Source organism: Erythrolamprus reginae, chromosome 1 (genome assembly GCF_031021105.1).
Source record: "Erythrolamprus reginae isolate rEryReg1 chromosome 1, rEryReg1.hap1, whole genome shotgun sequence".
Taxonomy (NCBI): domain Eukaryota; kingdom Metazoa; phylum Chordata; class Lepidosauria; order Squamata; family Dipsadidae; genus Erythrolamprus; species Erythrolamprus reginae.
The window spans coordinates 228,927,288-228,944,278 of record NC_091950.1 but is presented as its reverse complement, the minus strand read 5'-3'; the positions used below and the strand labels follow the sequence as shown (position 1 = coordinate 228,944,278).

Sequence of the window (16,991 nt, the reverse complement as noted above, 5' to 3'; positions counted from 1 at the left end):
TTATTGAACAAACTAGATTTTATAAATAATTGCCTGTCAGACCGTTCAAGACAGACAAATATACAGCAGACCAACAAAAACATGATCTGTCATATTTCTAAGAGAAATATATGTTGATTTTTCATTCTCTGGGGTTGTAAGTGTACCAAGTAAGAAATAAATGGCAGTGCTTTTTCTGCTTATGCATTTTTTTAAAACAAAGATAGATCTAGAGAAAGAATTTTTATTCCAGTATTCTTGGCCTAAAATGTTTTCTTTTTGCATATATGCCTGCAGATCGAAACCAAATACAATAAATGCTGGTGTCCTTTAAAAAGTCTGAATGTTTACAGCAAGCATATAATTTTCCATCATTATGGATGCCAAGAAAAATAAGAAATCATGATAAAAAGAAAGGTTTAATCATACATTTTAGCAAGCACAGACAGAACATCAGCAATGGGTTTTCTTCTTACTGTATACACTATTTTTAGTTCTTTAACATCAGATCAATTCCAGAAAAATGACATGCAAATATGTTTTTAAAGTATAATTATGCCACTATGGAAAGCATAATACTGAATATATCAATTGCAATAATTCAGTAAAGTAACCACATCTAAACATTGACTTCTAAAGAGATTGATCCTTATAAGGCTGGTTATGGTGAATGTCCAGTATTTGGACTCCTTAAGTCCTTGGCTCTTATGATTAGCTCTACAGCAGCAACTTTTGGCAATGAGTCCATCCTGCAGGGTTTAATGAAAACATTACATGAGATCCCATTCAAAAATGATGGCCACATTCAGGCCTCATCATAGAATTATGAAAGCTTTCCTAAAGTTTTAATAAAAAATTGAAAATAAATACAGTCTTGTGTAGATCTTGGACAAAAACAGAACACTGAAATTAATTTACAATTAAAAGGAATCCTTCTTGGATTGAGTAACATACCAACTGAAGAAAATACAAGGCGCTTCAAGAAAAAGAAAGAAGGGGATGCTGTAGTGTCATTTCTTTCAAAAAAAAATCAGATAAATGATTCACAAAGCACTGGAAGCCTAGAAAAAGCGTATAAGCCACTAATCTTAATGGAGTTGCAAAATGTTTCCATTCCATAGAAAAAAATAGGATTACAATTTACTATCATTTATAACAGAAAAAACGCTTCCCATATAATTATTGTGAGAATACAAATATATTTTTCTATGGAGAAATTGGCTTTCAATTAATATCCCAAAATACAAAGAATTATCCCCATCTTTAGCTTTTTGTATGATTTACTAAATGACTCTGTTGCTTTCTGACTGAAAGAGCCTTATTCTTGAATGGCACAGAAAGCGGTTCTCCATAGTAGGCAATTCTGCTCTCTCTCTCTGCCAAGTAACTGAAAATGAGGCAAATAGAATAAAAGAAGAACAGAGTTCGGAGGGATCTTGGAGGTCTCCTAGTCCAACTCCCTGCTCAGGCAACAAATCCTATATCAGTGATGGTGAACTTTGACTCAGGTGCCAAAAGGGTGCACTCACACATGAAAGCGTATGTACGCGTGGCCACACCCATAATACAGTACCTTACCCCACACATGCACACAACCCCCATACTGCCCCCCAGCACATGCACACAGGCCTCACTGAAGCCTCAGGACTTCAGGTAGGCCCCTGAAAGCTCCCTGAAGCCTGGGGACAGCGAAAGCCTCCTAAAGCTTGGGGACAGCGAAAAACGGCCCAACTGGAAGTTCAGAAACAAACTTCTGGTTGGCCCGTTGGATCGTTTTTCACCATCTCCAGGCTTCAGGAGGCTTTCCTGAAGCCTGGGGAGAGCGAAGATGGCCAAAAAGGCTGAAAATTAGCTGGCCAGCATGTGCATATGCACTGGAGCTGAACTAGGGCAACTGCCTCGTGTGCCCTCAGATATGGTTCCAAATGCCACCTGTGGTATGCATGCCATAGGTTCACCATCACTGCTCTATACCATTTCAGACAAATGATTATCCGATCTCTTCTTAAAAACTTCCAGTATTGGAGCAAGAGCCATGGTAACATAGTGGTTAGAAAACAGTACTGCAGTCTACTCTGCTGATTGCCAGGTGGCAGCAGTTTGGCAATTTGATCCTCACTGGCTCAAGGTTGACACAGCCTTCAATCCTCCTGAGTGAGTAAAATAAGGACCCAGGGAGCAATGTGGACTGTGTAAACAGCTTAGAAAAGGTTGTAAAGCACTGCGAAGCGGTATACAGTGATCCCTCGATTTTCGCGGGTTCAAACTTCGCGAAACGGCTATACCACGGTTTTTCAAAAAAGATTAATTAAAAAATACTCCGCGGTTTTTTTCTATACCACGGTTTTTCCCACCCGATGATGTCATATGTCATCACCAAGAGTCACTTTTCTCTCTCTTTCTCTTTCTTTCCTGTCATTCTCTGCTTCAATCATTTTCTCATTTCTCTTTTTTTCTCCCTTTTTCTATAATTTCTCTCTCTCTCTCTACCTTCCACTCTCCCCCCTCTTGCTCTCTCTCTCTTTCTCCCTCTCTCTCTCCCTCTCTGTGAGAACGCCTGCCCCCACCTCTCCTGCAGCCCCCTCGCTGATAGCTAGGACGAAAGCGCTCTCAGCTAAGGGACTGTGAGAGGGGCGGGGCGGGCATTCTCAAAGTGCTCAGAGCGGCTACCGGCCGAATGAGGATGAGAAGCTGTAGCCGCCAGCGCTGCTGCAGGAGGACCCGTGTCCCAAGAAAGCCGGTGAGAGGGGTGGATCGGGCGGGCGGGCGGTAGCGGCGAGGGGGCCGGAGGCGCTGGGGGGGGCAGCCGACATTCAAAGCAATCTTTGCCGGCCTCCGCACTTTCGTAGCTCCCTGCCCTAATTTCAAGCCCGGCTCCTTGCGCTGCCTTGAAAAAGGGTGCGTGGGGGTAGTTTTTGGCTGTCCATAGCCAAAAATGGTGTTTTTACTTCCGCACCGCTACTTTGCGGAAAATCGACTTTCGTGGGAGGTCTTGGAACGTAACCCCCGCGAAAATCGAGGGAACACTGTAGTGCTATTGCTATTCCCAACTTCTGGAGGCACATTATTCCTAACTATCAGGAAATTTCTCCTTAGTTCTAGGTTGCTTCTCTCCTTGATTAGTTTCCATCCATTGCTTCTTGTCCTGCCTTCAGGTGTTTTTCATCTCTGATGCACAGAAGGGAAGGGACCACTTACCTTTGTATGGCATCACTTGCTGGTGCAATTGTTAGCACCCGTAGGAGACTCTTATAGCATGTAGTTTTGGAATTGCTATTTTTTAAAAATCCAGTTTGGAAGACCAATATATATTTTAAAGCAGAGTTTAGTTGAACTCTTTTGTTATATATTGTAACTACATTTAGATTGATTGTTAAAATAACATTTTTTTCTGTTTCACAGTTCCTGGTCAGTCTATCAGTTTCCAAATTACACAGAATAACAATTGGCTTTTTAGATTTTTAAAAATCAACATTTCTCTAATTATTTTCCTGATAAGGAAAAACAAACAAGGCAATTAGCAGTTTAATGCAAACACATCACAGCTTCTTTTAACCTCCTTTATAAAGGTGATGAGTTGAATTTAACAAAAAGAACATTCAAGTTTGTTCTTGAAGACTGATACTGTAATAATTTTGAGGAGGAGGGTAAACTTCAGAACTGTGCAATTTACCATAACATACCAAACATCCTGTCATTAATTAAATAAATGTTACATTTAGAAATCAGGAGTAATGACTGAGGGAGTAGGAAAAGAAAGACAGAAGCACTAGTTGATAGTCACAACAAACCAGCCCACTCACAAATATACTTGCAAATGCCGAATTGGGTTTTTTGGGGTGGGGAGGGATCACCTTAATATAACAATGTCTTTCCTGTTGCTGTAGGCATATCCATATTAGCAAGCCAGAAAAGTCATCCCATTTCTGCGGTAGGCGCTCTGTCAAAGAAAGAAAATCTGCAATGAATTATCACATCAACTTAAACAAGGAAAAATAGGCAGAGAGCAGAGCAAGACTTTCTTCCTGTTTGTAGACTATTCTGGCTGCAATCTAATAGCAAACTTAATCTTAACATTTCTGGTGGGGAAGCATTAAGCAACCACTTTTTCTATTAAAAGCTCAGTGTGGTTAGAAGCGGTTAGTGATTCTATTTCAGGACATGTGCAAAATTATGACATCCTATTTTGTTAATTACCTAATACATAAGCAATTGGTGGTCAAAACTACTATTAGTTCAACATTCTCATTTTTAAAAAATAAATCTATCCTAAATTTCATCACCATTTAGAACATTCACTTCTGCCTTACCTATAATAAATAAATGACTACAATATTTTAAACTTCTCTTATGAGAATTTTACAGGCTAGGTTCATCCAATCAACCTTTACTTCACCTCCCATTAAGTCAATTTTCCAACACTGCAGTATCAATGGGTTTGAAAAAGAGACCCAAACAACTGAAGGCTATGAAAGAAAAGTTTTTTAAAAATCACTTTGTATTTTAGGTGGCCCAAAGCTGTCAAGGTTTTCCTATCAGTCAGGGGCTTTAAACATATTTTGAGACATTCTAGAACCATAGTTGTGAATTATCCTAATGTTATCAGTGTAATGTTTATAACATATTTGTTTCATGAATAAACTCTTCTTTAAAGTCTTTGAAGCCACTAAAATCTAATCAATGCTGCCATCCATCTCCAACTGAGTGCATTCTGGTATGTTTTGCAAATCTGCTTATTTCTTTTATATTCCTAACATGGACCTCATCAGAAATCAAGATGTCACCTTTCCCCACCCTCTATTTTTTTTCCTTTTGCATACATGTGAATTCAAGCATGCACTCACAAATATACCAAGTAAGACGGATACAAATAATCAAAGCTGGTAGATATTAACATGATTCTATTCTGATTTTCCAATTATAAGAGCCTCTAAACCCGCTTGTAACAAATAATTTTAATCTAAACTTATTATCCTTACTATCATTAAATGATTCAAGTCAAACATTGAAAAACAATTATTTACATTACAAAGGTATATTAATGCTGAGTGATACAGTGTGCGTGTAGTAGAATAAGAAATCAAGTTAGCAATACCAAAACTGAAACTTCAGCTAACATCTAGATTTATTTATTTTTTTAAGCCAAGTTAAGTTGTAGGGGACAGAATTTCAGAACTAAACAAATTTTTAGTAACAACTAATTTGTCAAAGGAGGGACACCCAAAAGAAAAGCCTCTATGGCAGGCAGACTCAAATTGAAGTAGACAATCCTTAGATGTTTTGACTTTAGGTTATTTCTGGCTTTGAATGTTAAAAAACAGGATTTTCAAATAAAATTTTAAATCAATTTTTAAAGACAGCTCAAGACTGGATGTTTTCAAAACAACGTTAAAGATTAGCTGAACTCTTTCAGGAAATGAGAATAGGAATTGGTATATCAACTGAAGAATAGTATTAGGATGGATAATGGATACTACTACTACATACTAAATATACTTTAGTCTTTACTGTGAATCACAAAATTAGAAAACAATACACTTTCATTCATATAAATCTATGTATGAAAACAAATGAATACATTCTTCTCTCGCGGACCCTTGATCATCAGCAAATGCATCCATAAAACTGTGTTTCGAATGATCAGATCTTCCAGACATTGCTGAACTACAGTATATCTCCCAGCAGGCTCCGACAGTAGGGCTGATGGTTAGTGATGCTAGGATTCATAGTCCAGTGAATATAGGCAGAGTTACATATTTTCCACACTTTCCTAGAATTTCTAATATTCACAAATATTAATAAAAAACTGTTCTACACATTGCAATTCAGAGGCACATCTTTAGAGAGACTTCCTGAACCTGTATCTCTCTGAAAAAATCCTCTAAAATTTGAAACTATTTCAAATTCTGACATGACTTCCCCCACTGCTTTCAGGACCAATGAATGAATAACATTGAAAATTAGCTCTTAGAGGTTTTAATGTACATTTATGTAGAAGTTTCCAGCCCTGTTTCCTCCCAGGAGATTCCTAGAGAGGCCCCATGGAGGCTTCTTCCTGACTTTTCTGGTTCCAGTTTCAGAGGTTCGGGTTTGTAGATGGAAAATGATTCTTGAGAAGAGGCAAAAAAATCTTGAACACCTTGAAAAGTTCGTAAGTAGAGGCATTCTTAGGTGGAGGTACCACTGTATTCTAACTAAAGCCAGGCATGTACCATATAAACAAAAGAGCTATATATCCAAATATATGGGTATTACTTAAAAGCAACTAGAATCTATGCTTAGAATTTCAGGCAAAAATAGTATTTCCCTTTCCCAAAAGACACTCTGACAGATTTATAACACAGCAAAACCCTTTTAAAATTCTAACTCAACACTAAAGGTTACTGTGAAACGTATATGAAAATATAATTTAACTATTTAAATAGTATAAATAGTGATTTTTTTCACTAATTTGAGAAAAAAGATGTGGCAGCTACAGATACAGTAGTGTACAGATACAGTAATTAAATTTGACTCAGAGAATATAGAGGGGAAAATAAAATCTAGGTCTCTTTCTCTTCTGCTCTCTGCGTTCAACATTCAATTTGCATATTTCAGCCAAAACACAAATAGTTTTGTTTTAGTCTAAGCAGATAATCATTTACTGAAGCGGATCAACTTGGAAATGAAGAGAAATAACAAAAACCATTTAAAGGAGAGGAGCAGGTAGGAGAGGAAGAAAAGGTGCTGATGGCAAACAATATTTTCCATCTAAGGACTTGCTTGATATATTTTACTCTCTGGCAAGCCACACTACAAAGGAAGTTCTATAATAACAAATGTTAACTAAGTTATTTTGTGATATGAAGCAGAACATCTCCTATGCCCCTTTCTCATCTTCAACAATAATAACAAAATAATTAAGTAAATAGCTAATAATTGCAATCCTTCCATTACATTCATATCTGCCCCCCAATACGATCATAATTGCCACACTTTCTAATGACAAGTAATGAATTTTACTTATTAAAATTCAATACATGCAACCTTATGGAGCTATGATAACTGTAGGTATTTTTCTTCTTCATTTAATACATCAGCACTTTGGTGTGGATGGCTATCCTTCAATATGGAAATGGTGTAATTTAACATATTTATATATGCCTACATGCATATGTGAAAAATATAAAGTCAACATGCAATAAAACATAGGAACATCAGGTTCCACCACAGAACCTGTAGGATTGGCATCATCGGTTCACAATTCTACACTGGATCGCTGTATAAGTCCTTTGTGATCAAAATGTTGAAGATGATCTTGAATAGCAATCCAGAACAGGGAGCATGCATGTAAAAGGAATGTTCTAACAATCAGAGATTTCAGTTAATTTAGTTTCAAATATTTGTGAAGATGATGATGTTATTTATTCAGTTGTGTTCAACTCTTGGCAATTCTATCGGCCAGATATCTCCACATCTTCCAAGCTTATACTACTTGAATTTTTCTACTCTACGGCGGGTGTCATTTTTGATAGTGTCCAACTACCAACTCTTCCAAACATAACTGTATTCTCCAGTGAATTCCCCCACATGCCATGGGCAAAATAAGTGATTCACTGTTTCCATGAGTTTGCCTTCCAGTGATATATCTCCTGTTATGTGCACCAGTACTTGCTTGTTAATCACTTTTGCTGACCAAGGAATACCCAGGAACTTTCTCTAGCACCACAGCTCAAAACAGCCAATATTCTTCCTGTCCTGCTTTCTTAAGATCCAACTTTCACAATCATAGTTTAAAATATAATGGACTAACTTACATTTGAGTGCCAGATGCCCTTGCTTTTCCATATGTTCATGATCGTTGCATGGCCCAGTGTAATATGATGTTTTATTTCTCAGCTGCATTTAATTCTTTGAGTGATCTGAGATTGTAGAAATGTAAATTTTTCATGCATTCTATCTCTTCACCTTCAATTACTATTTAGGTGTTTGTCTCCATTCCTTTCGGTGGACATTAGCTTGGATTTTTTATGTTCAGGAAGAGACAAAAATTCTCAATTCTTCTTTGATTTTTCTCAGTCAGATATTCCATGCGTTCTTTTTTTCCATTTCTACATTTTTCTAAGAATTAATTAATTACAATTGAAAGGGACCTTGCAGGTCATCGAGTCTAACTCCCTGCTCAAGCAGGAAACCCTACACCACTCCAACCAGAGGGCAGTCAATTTTCTTTTGAATGTGTCAAGTGATGGGGACTTCACAACCTCTGCTAGCAGGCTGTTCCACTGGTTGATCACACTCACCATCAGAAAGTTCTTCCTTATTTCCAGGTTGAATCTCTCCTTGGTCAGTTTCCATCCATTGCTCCTGGTCTGGCCCTCTGGTGCCCTGGAAAATAGTGTGACTCCCTCCTCTCTGTGGCAACTCCTCAAATATCTGTATACTGTTATCATGTCCCCTCTGGCCCTTCTTTTTTCTAAACTATCCATGCCCAGTTCCAGCAACCTCTCTTCGTATGTCTTGGTTTCCAGTCCCTTTATCATTTTAATTGCTCTTTTCTGTACTTTCTCTAGAGTTTCAATGTCCTTTTTGTAGTGGGGTGACCAAAATTGAATGCAGTACTCTAGGTGTGGTCTGACTAGGGCATTTCTACTTAACCTAGATGTATATTCCCTCAGAACGGCAGAACTTGGAACCAAATAAATGGGAAGAAATACCAAGTTTAATTCAAAATGGTAACCATAATCTGGTTTAAGTATTGCGTATCTGATAGGAAACCCTGGGCATATCTATGTTAAATTAAACATATGGTATATGACATTGAAAAGGGTCTAACAAGTCACTTAGGAGAGCAAAATGGGAAGCCTCTAAAGAATGAAAAGACTGGTGGAAAGGGGATGGAAAAACAAAGTCAAGAGTATCTTTGCAAAGTTTTGAGTTTCTTTAAAACCACAATAATTGAAGATCAATTGGCAGGCATGTAAAAGAGTTAGCAAAATCCAAGAAGAGGTCAGCATGGCTTTTGTGTTGGAAAAAGTGCAGGATAATAACTGTTATTTGAGATAAATACAAATGTAAATGTCAGGATAAAACAACAATCATTGTTATGAACATACCAGAGACATTCAGCCCATAACAATAATAATAAAAATGATTGCTTCTTTGTAATTATTATATTCCTTCATCTGTATTATGTAGCAGACCTGTCTTAAATAGCATGTTTTTTTATACTTCTATATGATCCTGAAAAAAGATGTGACTGTTTTAATAAACAGAAAACATGACTTGTCTCTTCCAAGCTCTGTAGCACTTCTTCTGTACTATGCTCAGAGTGTACAACCCTGTTGTTCTTCTACATAGATCTTTGTTCAAAATATCGTAGAGTTACTATAACATTCAGAGTCACTTAAGCACAAAAACAAAAAATAATAATATGTTAGAGAGAAAAGGCTCCTCTCCATTCCTACTGCATACTCTTATAATTCTCCCCCACTGAGACATTAGTTTGAAGATGGGAAAGAAAAATAAGATATATGAATGTATTTAAAGACCCATAATCACAACCAGCAATTGTTATTCTTCATAACCTCTGAACATCTAGGGGGCAATAATAAATTGAATGGAAAATTAATGATTTCTGAGCCTATTTCACGTGAATGAGAAAAGATGAAGCTGGTGACAGAAGTTCTGTACAATAAAAAGTTCTATTTTGGAATGAAGTAAAGATTTGTTTACAAGTCAATTGAGAAAGGGTTGGTCTATTTTTAGGACAAGACCTTATTCAATAGCAGACCAAACAGACTTGCTTTACTACAGTTCTAAGATTCTTTGGGGAGTTATTAAAATAGTGGGTTGAACTGCTTGCTCCCAAAGAACGATACAAAGATAGGATGCCCAAATTCCTTGTGCTTAGAAACATAGAAACATAGAAGACTGACGGCAGAAAAAGACCCCATGGTCCATCTAGTCTGCCCTTTTACTATTTCCTGTATTTTATCTTACAATGGATATATGTTTATCCCAGGTATGTTTAAATTCAGTTACTGTGGATTTACCAACCACGTCTGCTGGAAGTTTGTTCCAAGGATCTACTACTCTTTCAGTAAAATAATACTTTCTCATGTTGCCTTTGATCTTTCCCCCAACTAACTTCAGATTGTGTCCCCTTGTTCTTGTGTTCACTTTCCTGTTAAAAACACTTCCCCCCTGAACCCTATTTAACCCTTTAACATATTTAAATGTTTCGATCATGTCCCCCCTTTTCCTTCTGTCTTCCAGACTATACAGATTGAGTTCATTAAGTCTTTCCTGATACGTTTTATACTTCAGACCTTCCACCATTCTTGTAGCCCGTCTTTGGACCCATTCAATTTTGTCAATATCTTTTTGTAGGTGAGGTCTCCATTGAGAATTGTTATCTTTAATGGAAATCTCAGTCATTGGATTGAGAAATGTTGGCCCCATAAGTGACATGTTTTCTACTCTTAGTGGCTATTAGCACAAGAGAAAACTAATCAGATGCAAACCAAAGTAAATACAATGGCAACTGTTCAAGCAACAAGAAGAAAAAATGATGCTGAAGAAGCAGACTAAAAAAGTAATTAGGTGAAAGAAATAAAATGCTAAGAAACAATGAGAGACAGGGAGTGGGAAGAGAGAGAGAGAGAGAAAGGAAGTTTGAAAGCAAACAAGTTTGTAAAATGGAGAGTTTTCAGCCTAAACATCTCAGCTTTAGAACTTCTAAATAATATTCTTAGTATATTAAGCTTTAAGGCAAAAGTCATCTATAAAATAACTCCTGTTTAAAGTTACTTACTGGATGCTTTTTGACAATGCAAATACACAACCTATACAGATTTGAAATTACATTTTTCATTCATTTAAAAGGTGGTAGATCTGATTCTGTACCCATCCAGTTTGGTACTCAAATTTACAATATTCAGCACAGTATATTAATTCATTAGAATAGCTTCTCTAAATAAAAGAAAATTTGGACTCAGAATCTAATACTTTATGCTGTATAATAAATTTAGCTGCCTGGTCTCATGACTTTTTATATCCTTACCAAAGAATCCTGTCATCAAATTTCATGCGATTCTTGCTTTTCTGAAGGAGAAAAATGGAATCATTCAGGACTTCTGTGCAAATCACCCACTCAAGTAGAGAGTGTCAATTACACTTGGTGGCTAAATATATAGGCTGCACGTGGCTGAATAGATGAAGCAGAACTGACAGTTTTCTCTCTATACATACAAATTCACCACAGGAGATGTCATCTTTGCGTTTAACATTTAAACAGTTTTTGTTCATTCTTTATTCTAGGAAATCATTTGAAACTAGTTGTATAACCTAAGTGTAATATTAATGTATTTACATTATTTATAAGCTGCCTTTCAGAGCAACTCCCTCACAGGCAGCCTACAATAAGATCTCCTCATAAATTACTAAAAGTAGCAACTAAATAAAATGAATAAAGGCCAGCAAAAGATTAATCACAGGCTGAGCAAAACAAATGCCTTGGAATTCTGTTTTAAACTTTGCAGTAAAAGAGCAACCGTTCTTGGAGGAGGAAAACCTGAAACTAAAAATATCCTTGAATCAAGCAAGGCTGGCTTTTGAATATGGCCAAAGGCGGGAAAATTGTAACCCTCCAAATGATAATGCTGGTTACTTCAAATCAACAAAATGTATCCTTTCAGCGGATTTCAATCATCATCGTCATCATTTTGCATTTGGCAGTTCGAATCTCACCGGGCTCCAGGTCCCTTAGTCAGTAAAATGAGGACTCATTGTTGGGGGCAATATACTGACCCTATAAACCACTCTGAGAGGGCTATAAAGCACTGCGAAGTGGTATGTAAATCTAGCTATCTAACATAGCTATATCATTGTGAACATCATCATCATCTTGCATTAATAAACAGTACAGAAAAAGATAAAATCTATTTCAGGAAAATAGAAGCATGTAAACTGACTAACTATATGGACTAATTATAAAATAATCCTTGGGGGAAGATTAAGCTAACTTAATCAGGGGTTGCAAGGGACAGAACTATAACGGAGAATAATCTCTTCTTCTGGTTTTCTGCCTGTACAAATGTAGTTGACAAAACACCTAGAAGAAAGTTTCTATAGATGACTAAATTTATGGAGCAGAAGATGTTCCTTGAAATCTTGCCTAGGATGTTCATGGCTTTAAATATTAGCATTCACGATTACTCCAACCCTAATTCAAATTCTAAAAGTGTACTTGGTTCACTGGATTTCAGCGATGAGTAGTAGTTTCAGAATTTTTTCTCCTATGAATATGGCCTCTGTCATGGGGTTCATTTTGGATGGTTTGGCACAGGCAGAACAGGCAAATAGATATAGGTTTCACCTCCAAAGTGTTCTACTTATGGCTTCACAAATACATAGATTCTTAAGTTTCATAAGTTTTACTAACATAATCCTACTCTTATACCTTACTTAACCTACATCTCAGATAAGCCTATAAACTTAACTATGTATTTATTGAGGTTTTCAGTAATTCTTATAATTTTGTGGTCCAAATCAAATTCACATACAGTTACTATTTTCATTTCTGACTTTGCTCCTTTAACTGCCTTTAACTCTATTTTCTCTTCCTCCTTCTCTTCCTCCTCCTCTCTAAACTGTTTTTATTTTCAGTGTTTTTAACAAGTATTTTTTTAGCTACCAGTCTCTGTAGTAACACTTGAGTTTTCAAATGTTTTCAGACTTCAGGTTTGTTAAAAGAATCCAGAATTTCTGCTGCCTTAGGCATATATGCAGTAATAAAAATTATTATGGATGTTCCTGGCTGCATTTTTTTACTTTACGTTCTCATAAAGCCCCAAGGTTTTATAGTTTGAAATGCTCCATGGTACCAGATCTCTTTTCCTTTCTTAGAGATCCCAGATAGCCACATCACTTGGAAGTAAAGTTTTATTCCCCCTTGCTTAGAAATGTATATTTGTGAATAGATTCCCCCCCCCCCCCCAGAATTGGTTCAATTGGCTAATGAGCTAAATTTGGTATGAGACATCATATATATGTCTACAGAAGATTGCACCATTTCTTCTTATGCAGGAATATAATATAATTACCAATGTGCTTTTCTCTACAAATCAAATAGCAGCCTTCTGAACAAATGATTGTATGGATCAGCAAAAATCACCAAGATGGCATAAATCCTTTTCCTATATCGCATATAACACATTAGTCCATTGTGTAACTATTTCACCTATACTCAAAGTGGTAAATCATTCATAGCTAGAACAAAACTTTTTTCTCTGTAAGGAAAGGCACAGTTGATATTTTATCCCTCTTAGAATTTTTTTTCAGTTGATAAGCTCAGCAGTTAAAGATGCTGAGCTTGTCCACTGGAAAGTTGACAGTCCAGGTTCAAGACCCGAGCGCTGTGCAACAGAGTGAACTCCCATTGCTTGCCCTGCTCTAGCAGTTAGAAAGCATGCAAATGTGAGTATATTAGTAGAGTAGACTTTGATGGGAAGATGACAGTATTCCGAGCACCTTTGGCATATAGCCGTGCTGACCACATGACAACGGGAAGTGTCTTTGGACAATGCTGGCTCCCTCAGCTAAGAAACAGAGATGAGCCAACTAGAGTCGAAAATGACTAGACAAGGAAACCTTTACCTTTACCTAGAATTATTTTCTTTGCTGAATACAGATACTTTGCTAAAAAGAAGTTTTTGATCTGACATACTTACCTGTCATCATCATCATTTGAAATAATTCTTGGATTTTTAATATGTAAACTTCTATAAATCCTAATTCTAATGATTTTTTTTAAGTCTTAACATTTATTTTTACTCTAGAAATTTCCAACAGTTCAAAAACCAAAGGAAAAATATAACATCTTTCTTAATATAGGAAAAAAGCATTTTTTTTCAATTAACAGATACTGGATGCCAGTATGGTATAGAAGAGACGTAGTATTTTGTATTAAGTATCAACCTGTTCCAAAGTTCCTAGAATATCCTAATTCTTCAACATAAATTATATTCTTCCTATCTGTTGGAACTTATTTTATATTCCCTTAATATCAAATAATATCAGGATGTTACCTTAATATCAAATATATTATTTTTGACTATATTATTTTAAATATATAGAAGATAAACATAAAAATGATACCTTAGTATATTTAAATGTGTTCATTTTTTTAAAAAGCCAAAGATCCTTACCACTATTATATTTTCCCAAACCACATTAGAAGAATTTTAAATTATTGTTGTAGCTGTAACAGCTAAATGTTACAAAAGAATCAGTATGATTAAAGAAAATATGCTTTATATTCTTTGTTGTTAATTCCTGTTGTATCACAAAATAAGCATGTGCTGCCAAATAATTAACCTCAAAGAAATACATATCCTTCTTGCCTATTCATTTTCTTTAAAATTACAGCAGTCTGTTTAGTAATTAAACTTGTCTATAAGCAATTGGGTCAAAATATGAATTTTGGCTAATGAAAAAATATCTAAGAGCTGATGAGCCTGTATCTTGGAAATTGTTTATGAACCTGAATGATTCCTTTGGGAAAAAAATATTGTCTGCAGTTAATTTGGAAAATATAAGTTAATCTAATATTAATCAAATATTTGTCAGTACAACAAAAATCAGATTAAAAATTGTGCTAGTCAAATTCATAGCAGTCTTCTCACTAATCAGTCTCAATTAATGAAGCAGGTAAAGATGAATTGGTATCAATAAAATCATGCAGACTAAGACAAATTCTTCATCTAAAGAAGAAGAATTGCTGGATTAGGCACCAGAAAAACCTGCAAATTCATTGCAATGGAAAGTCAGAACAAGGCTGGAGAAAATACAGAAAGCACTGAGAACACAAAGCAATCATATGGTTGAAAGTATCTCAGAGGTCTTCTAGACTACCCTTTCCTCCAGATCAAGGCAGGAGACATTATAACAACCTGATCAAATTGTTGTCCACGCTATTTTTTGAAAATATCCACAATTTCAGAAGAGCCATTTCAATGATTACTTGTCTCACTCTCAGAATTTTTTTCCTTCTAGTTTGGATCTCTCTTTAATAAGCTTCCACCCATTAATTCCTGATGAACATGATGAAAAATGAACTTTGCATTCTTGCGAATACAGGTCAATGAGAACAGTACAGGAATACGGACTCTTCCACATTCCTACTGTCAATCAGTAAGATCTGTACTGGTGAGGAGTTCCCATAAATCTCTTCTATAAATGCCATTTCCTCAAAACTCCAATGCTGTAGACAGTGGAAGCCTTTGACTATATATCACACAATTTTGAATTTTCACATTTTCTTGGCCAATGGCCCTAAATGTAAGCCATTCTTCAAAAGTTCCCCTACCCGTCTTTCCCCCGAAAATAAGACCCTGTGTTATATATTTTTTTGAACTGTAAAATAAGCACTTGGCTTTATTTTCATGCACTCAAAAACCCGATTGGGCTTATTATCATGGGGTATCTTATTTGGGGGGAAACAGGATATTTGTACTCTCACTATTTTTCTACTACAATTAATGCTTTTCTCCTGTGTCTGTCTGTCTGTCTGTCTGTCTATCTATCCATGCATCCATCCCCACTGTCTTTGACTTATAAAACAAACTTACATTTATAATGTTTCTATAGCACTTCATCAACTTTCAACAAATTCTATTCCCCTTCTCAGCCTCCGTCTGATATCATTGAGAGGAAAGAAAACAAGGCAAATAGAGGATGGCATTTGCTCCAGTAAAAGCGTAAGGTGTGGGAATAGCACATGAACATTTGCCAAAAGGAAAAAAGAAAGAAACTGGTAGGGAATGAACTACTTACTATGTTATGTTTCTCAGAGGCTACTGTAAACAATGGTGTGGGAAGCTTAAAAAAGGAAACTATAAAACAATACTTGGCAGTAGCTTTTGCAAAACAAACAGACTTATGAAGTTCTTCCCATCACTGCCACAAAATTTAATAGATTTATTTTTCTGAGTAAGAAAACTTCTGGAAATAAAGTTAAACTGAAAGCCTTAAGGGAGACATGTAGAAAAAAAAAGAATGTGACTGTAAAGCTGGATTTGGTTTAAGAATCAGAGCACAGCATAAAAAGGCAGACTTGCTTCCTACTAACTTGAAGACCTCCCACAGAGTATAACTGAAGATTATTAGTACATTGTGCAATGGCCTGATTAGACTCTTTGCTAAATAGTCTTGCTTATAGCAACTAGGTTTTTATTCAACTTACTCACATTTATTTGGAGCCCAGTTCTGCCCAGGTCTAGACAAATGCATCTGTGTACTTGATAGTATTTTCTTCTAAACTCTTCACAGCATTTTAAGGCATTTGGTTAGGAAGGGAGAGGAAAAGAAAGCAGAGTGGGGTGGCTTGGAAGGATGAGTTTAAGAAGTCACTGGGAAAATTAACTAAAATTAACTAAGTTCCTCACTTGCTGTGTGGCCTCCCAAAGACCATTTGTCTTTGCTTCAATTTCCCTGTCTTTTTACATAGGGATACGATTACTTCCAAAAAGTATTTCAACAAATTGCAAGTTGAATGTTTGCTCAAAGCATTCGAAATATGGCACCTTGTCTAATTATTATTTGCATTAGCCTTTTCTCACCTTTGTTGCTTATAGCAAGATGATTGAAGTGGATATTGAAATAGGCAGCCACTGGGAAACAGGAGTGGAATTTTCATGTAAGCAATTGAAGATTATTGGAGAAAAATAGATATTTTCCATTCGATGCTGCTACTGCTACCGGCTGCTTGATCAGAGGCTTTCTCTTGCTATTATAATGTGAACATATATCATCAATCCCACACATTTACCCATAAATAATTATCTGGCAAACTTGTGAATAATATGTGCTACTTTATCCCATATGCAGTCTTAACTTACTGCCTATATCTGGTTGCTGGGGGAAAAGGAACTCATCCATTATTTTAACGCAAGAAGAACTCCTTTCCTAACGGAGAGGTTCGGCTCCCTGCTCCTTTGCTGGCAGAAACGTGGGTGCGGCTTCTGCTCAAT

The 16,991-nt window shown here is 36.2% G+C and overlaps 1 protein-coding gene across 7 annotated transcripts in view; it reads right to left on the bottom strand.

Moving 5' to 3' along the window:
• Positions 1–379: 379 nt before the first annotated feature.
• The window catches only part of SUPT3H (SPT3 homolog, SAGA and STAGA complex component), a 364,612-nt gene continuing 348,000 nt past the window's right edge, over positions 380–16,991 (bottom strand). For all 7 annotated transcript variants that reach the window (XM_070732449.1, XM_070732448.1, XM_070732451.1 and 4 more), the window contains 2 exons: positions 3,834–3,919; positions 380–728 (listed from right to left, as the gene is read on the bottom strand). In XM_070732449.1, coding sequence (XP_070588550.1) covers positions 3,878–3,919 — 42 coding nt within the window. In that variant the 3' untranslated portion in view covers positions 380–728; positions 3,834–3,877. The remainder of the gene's footprint in view (positions 729–3,833; positions 3,920–16,991) is intronic.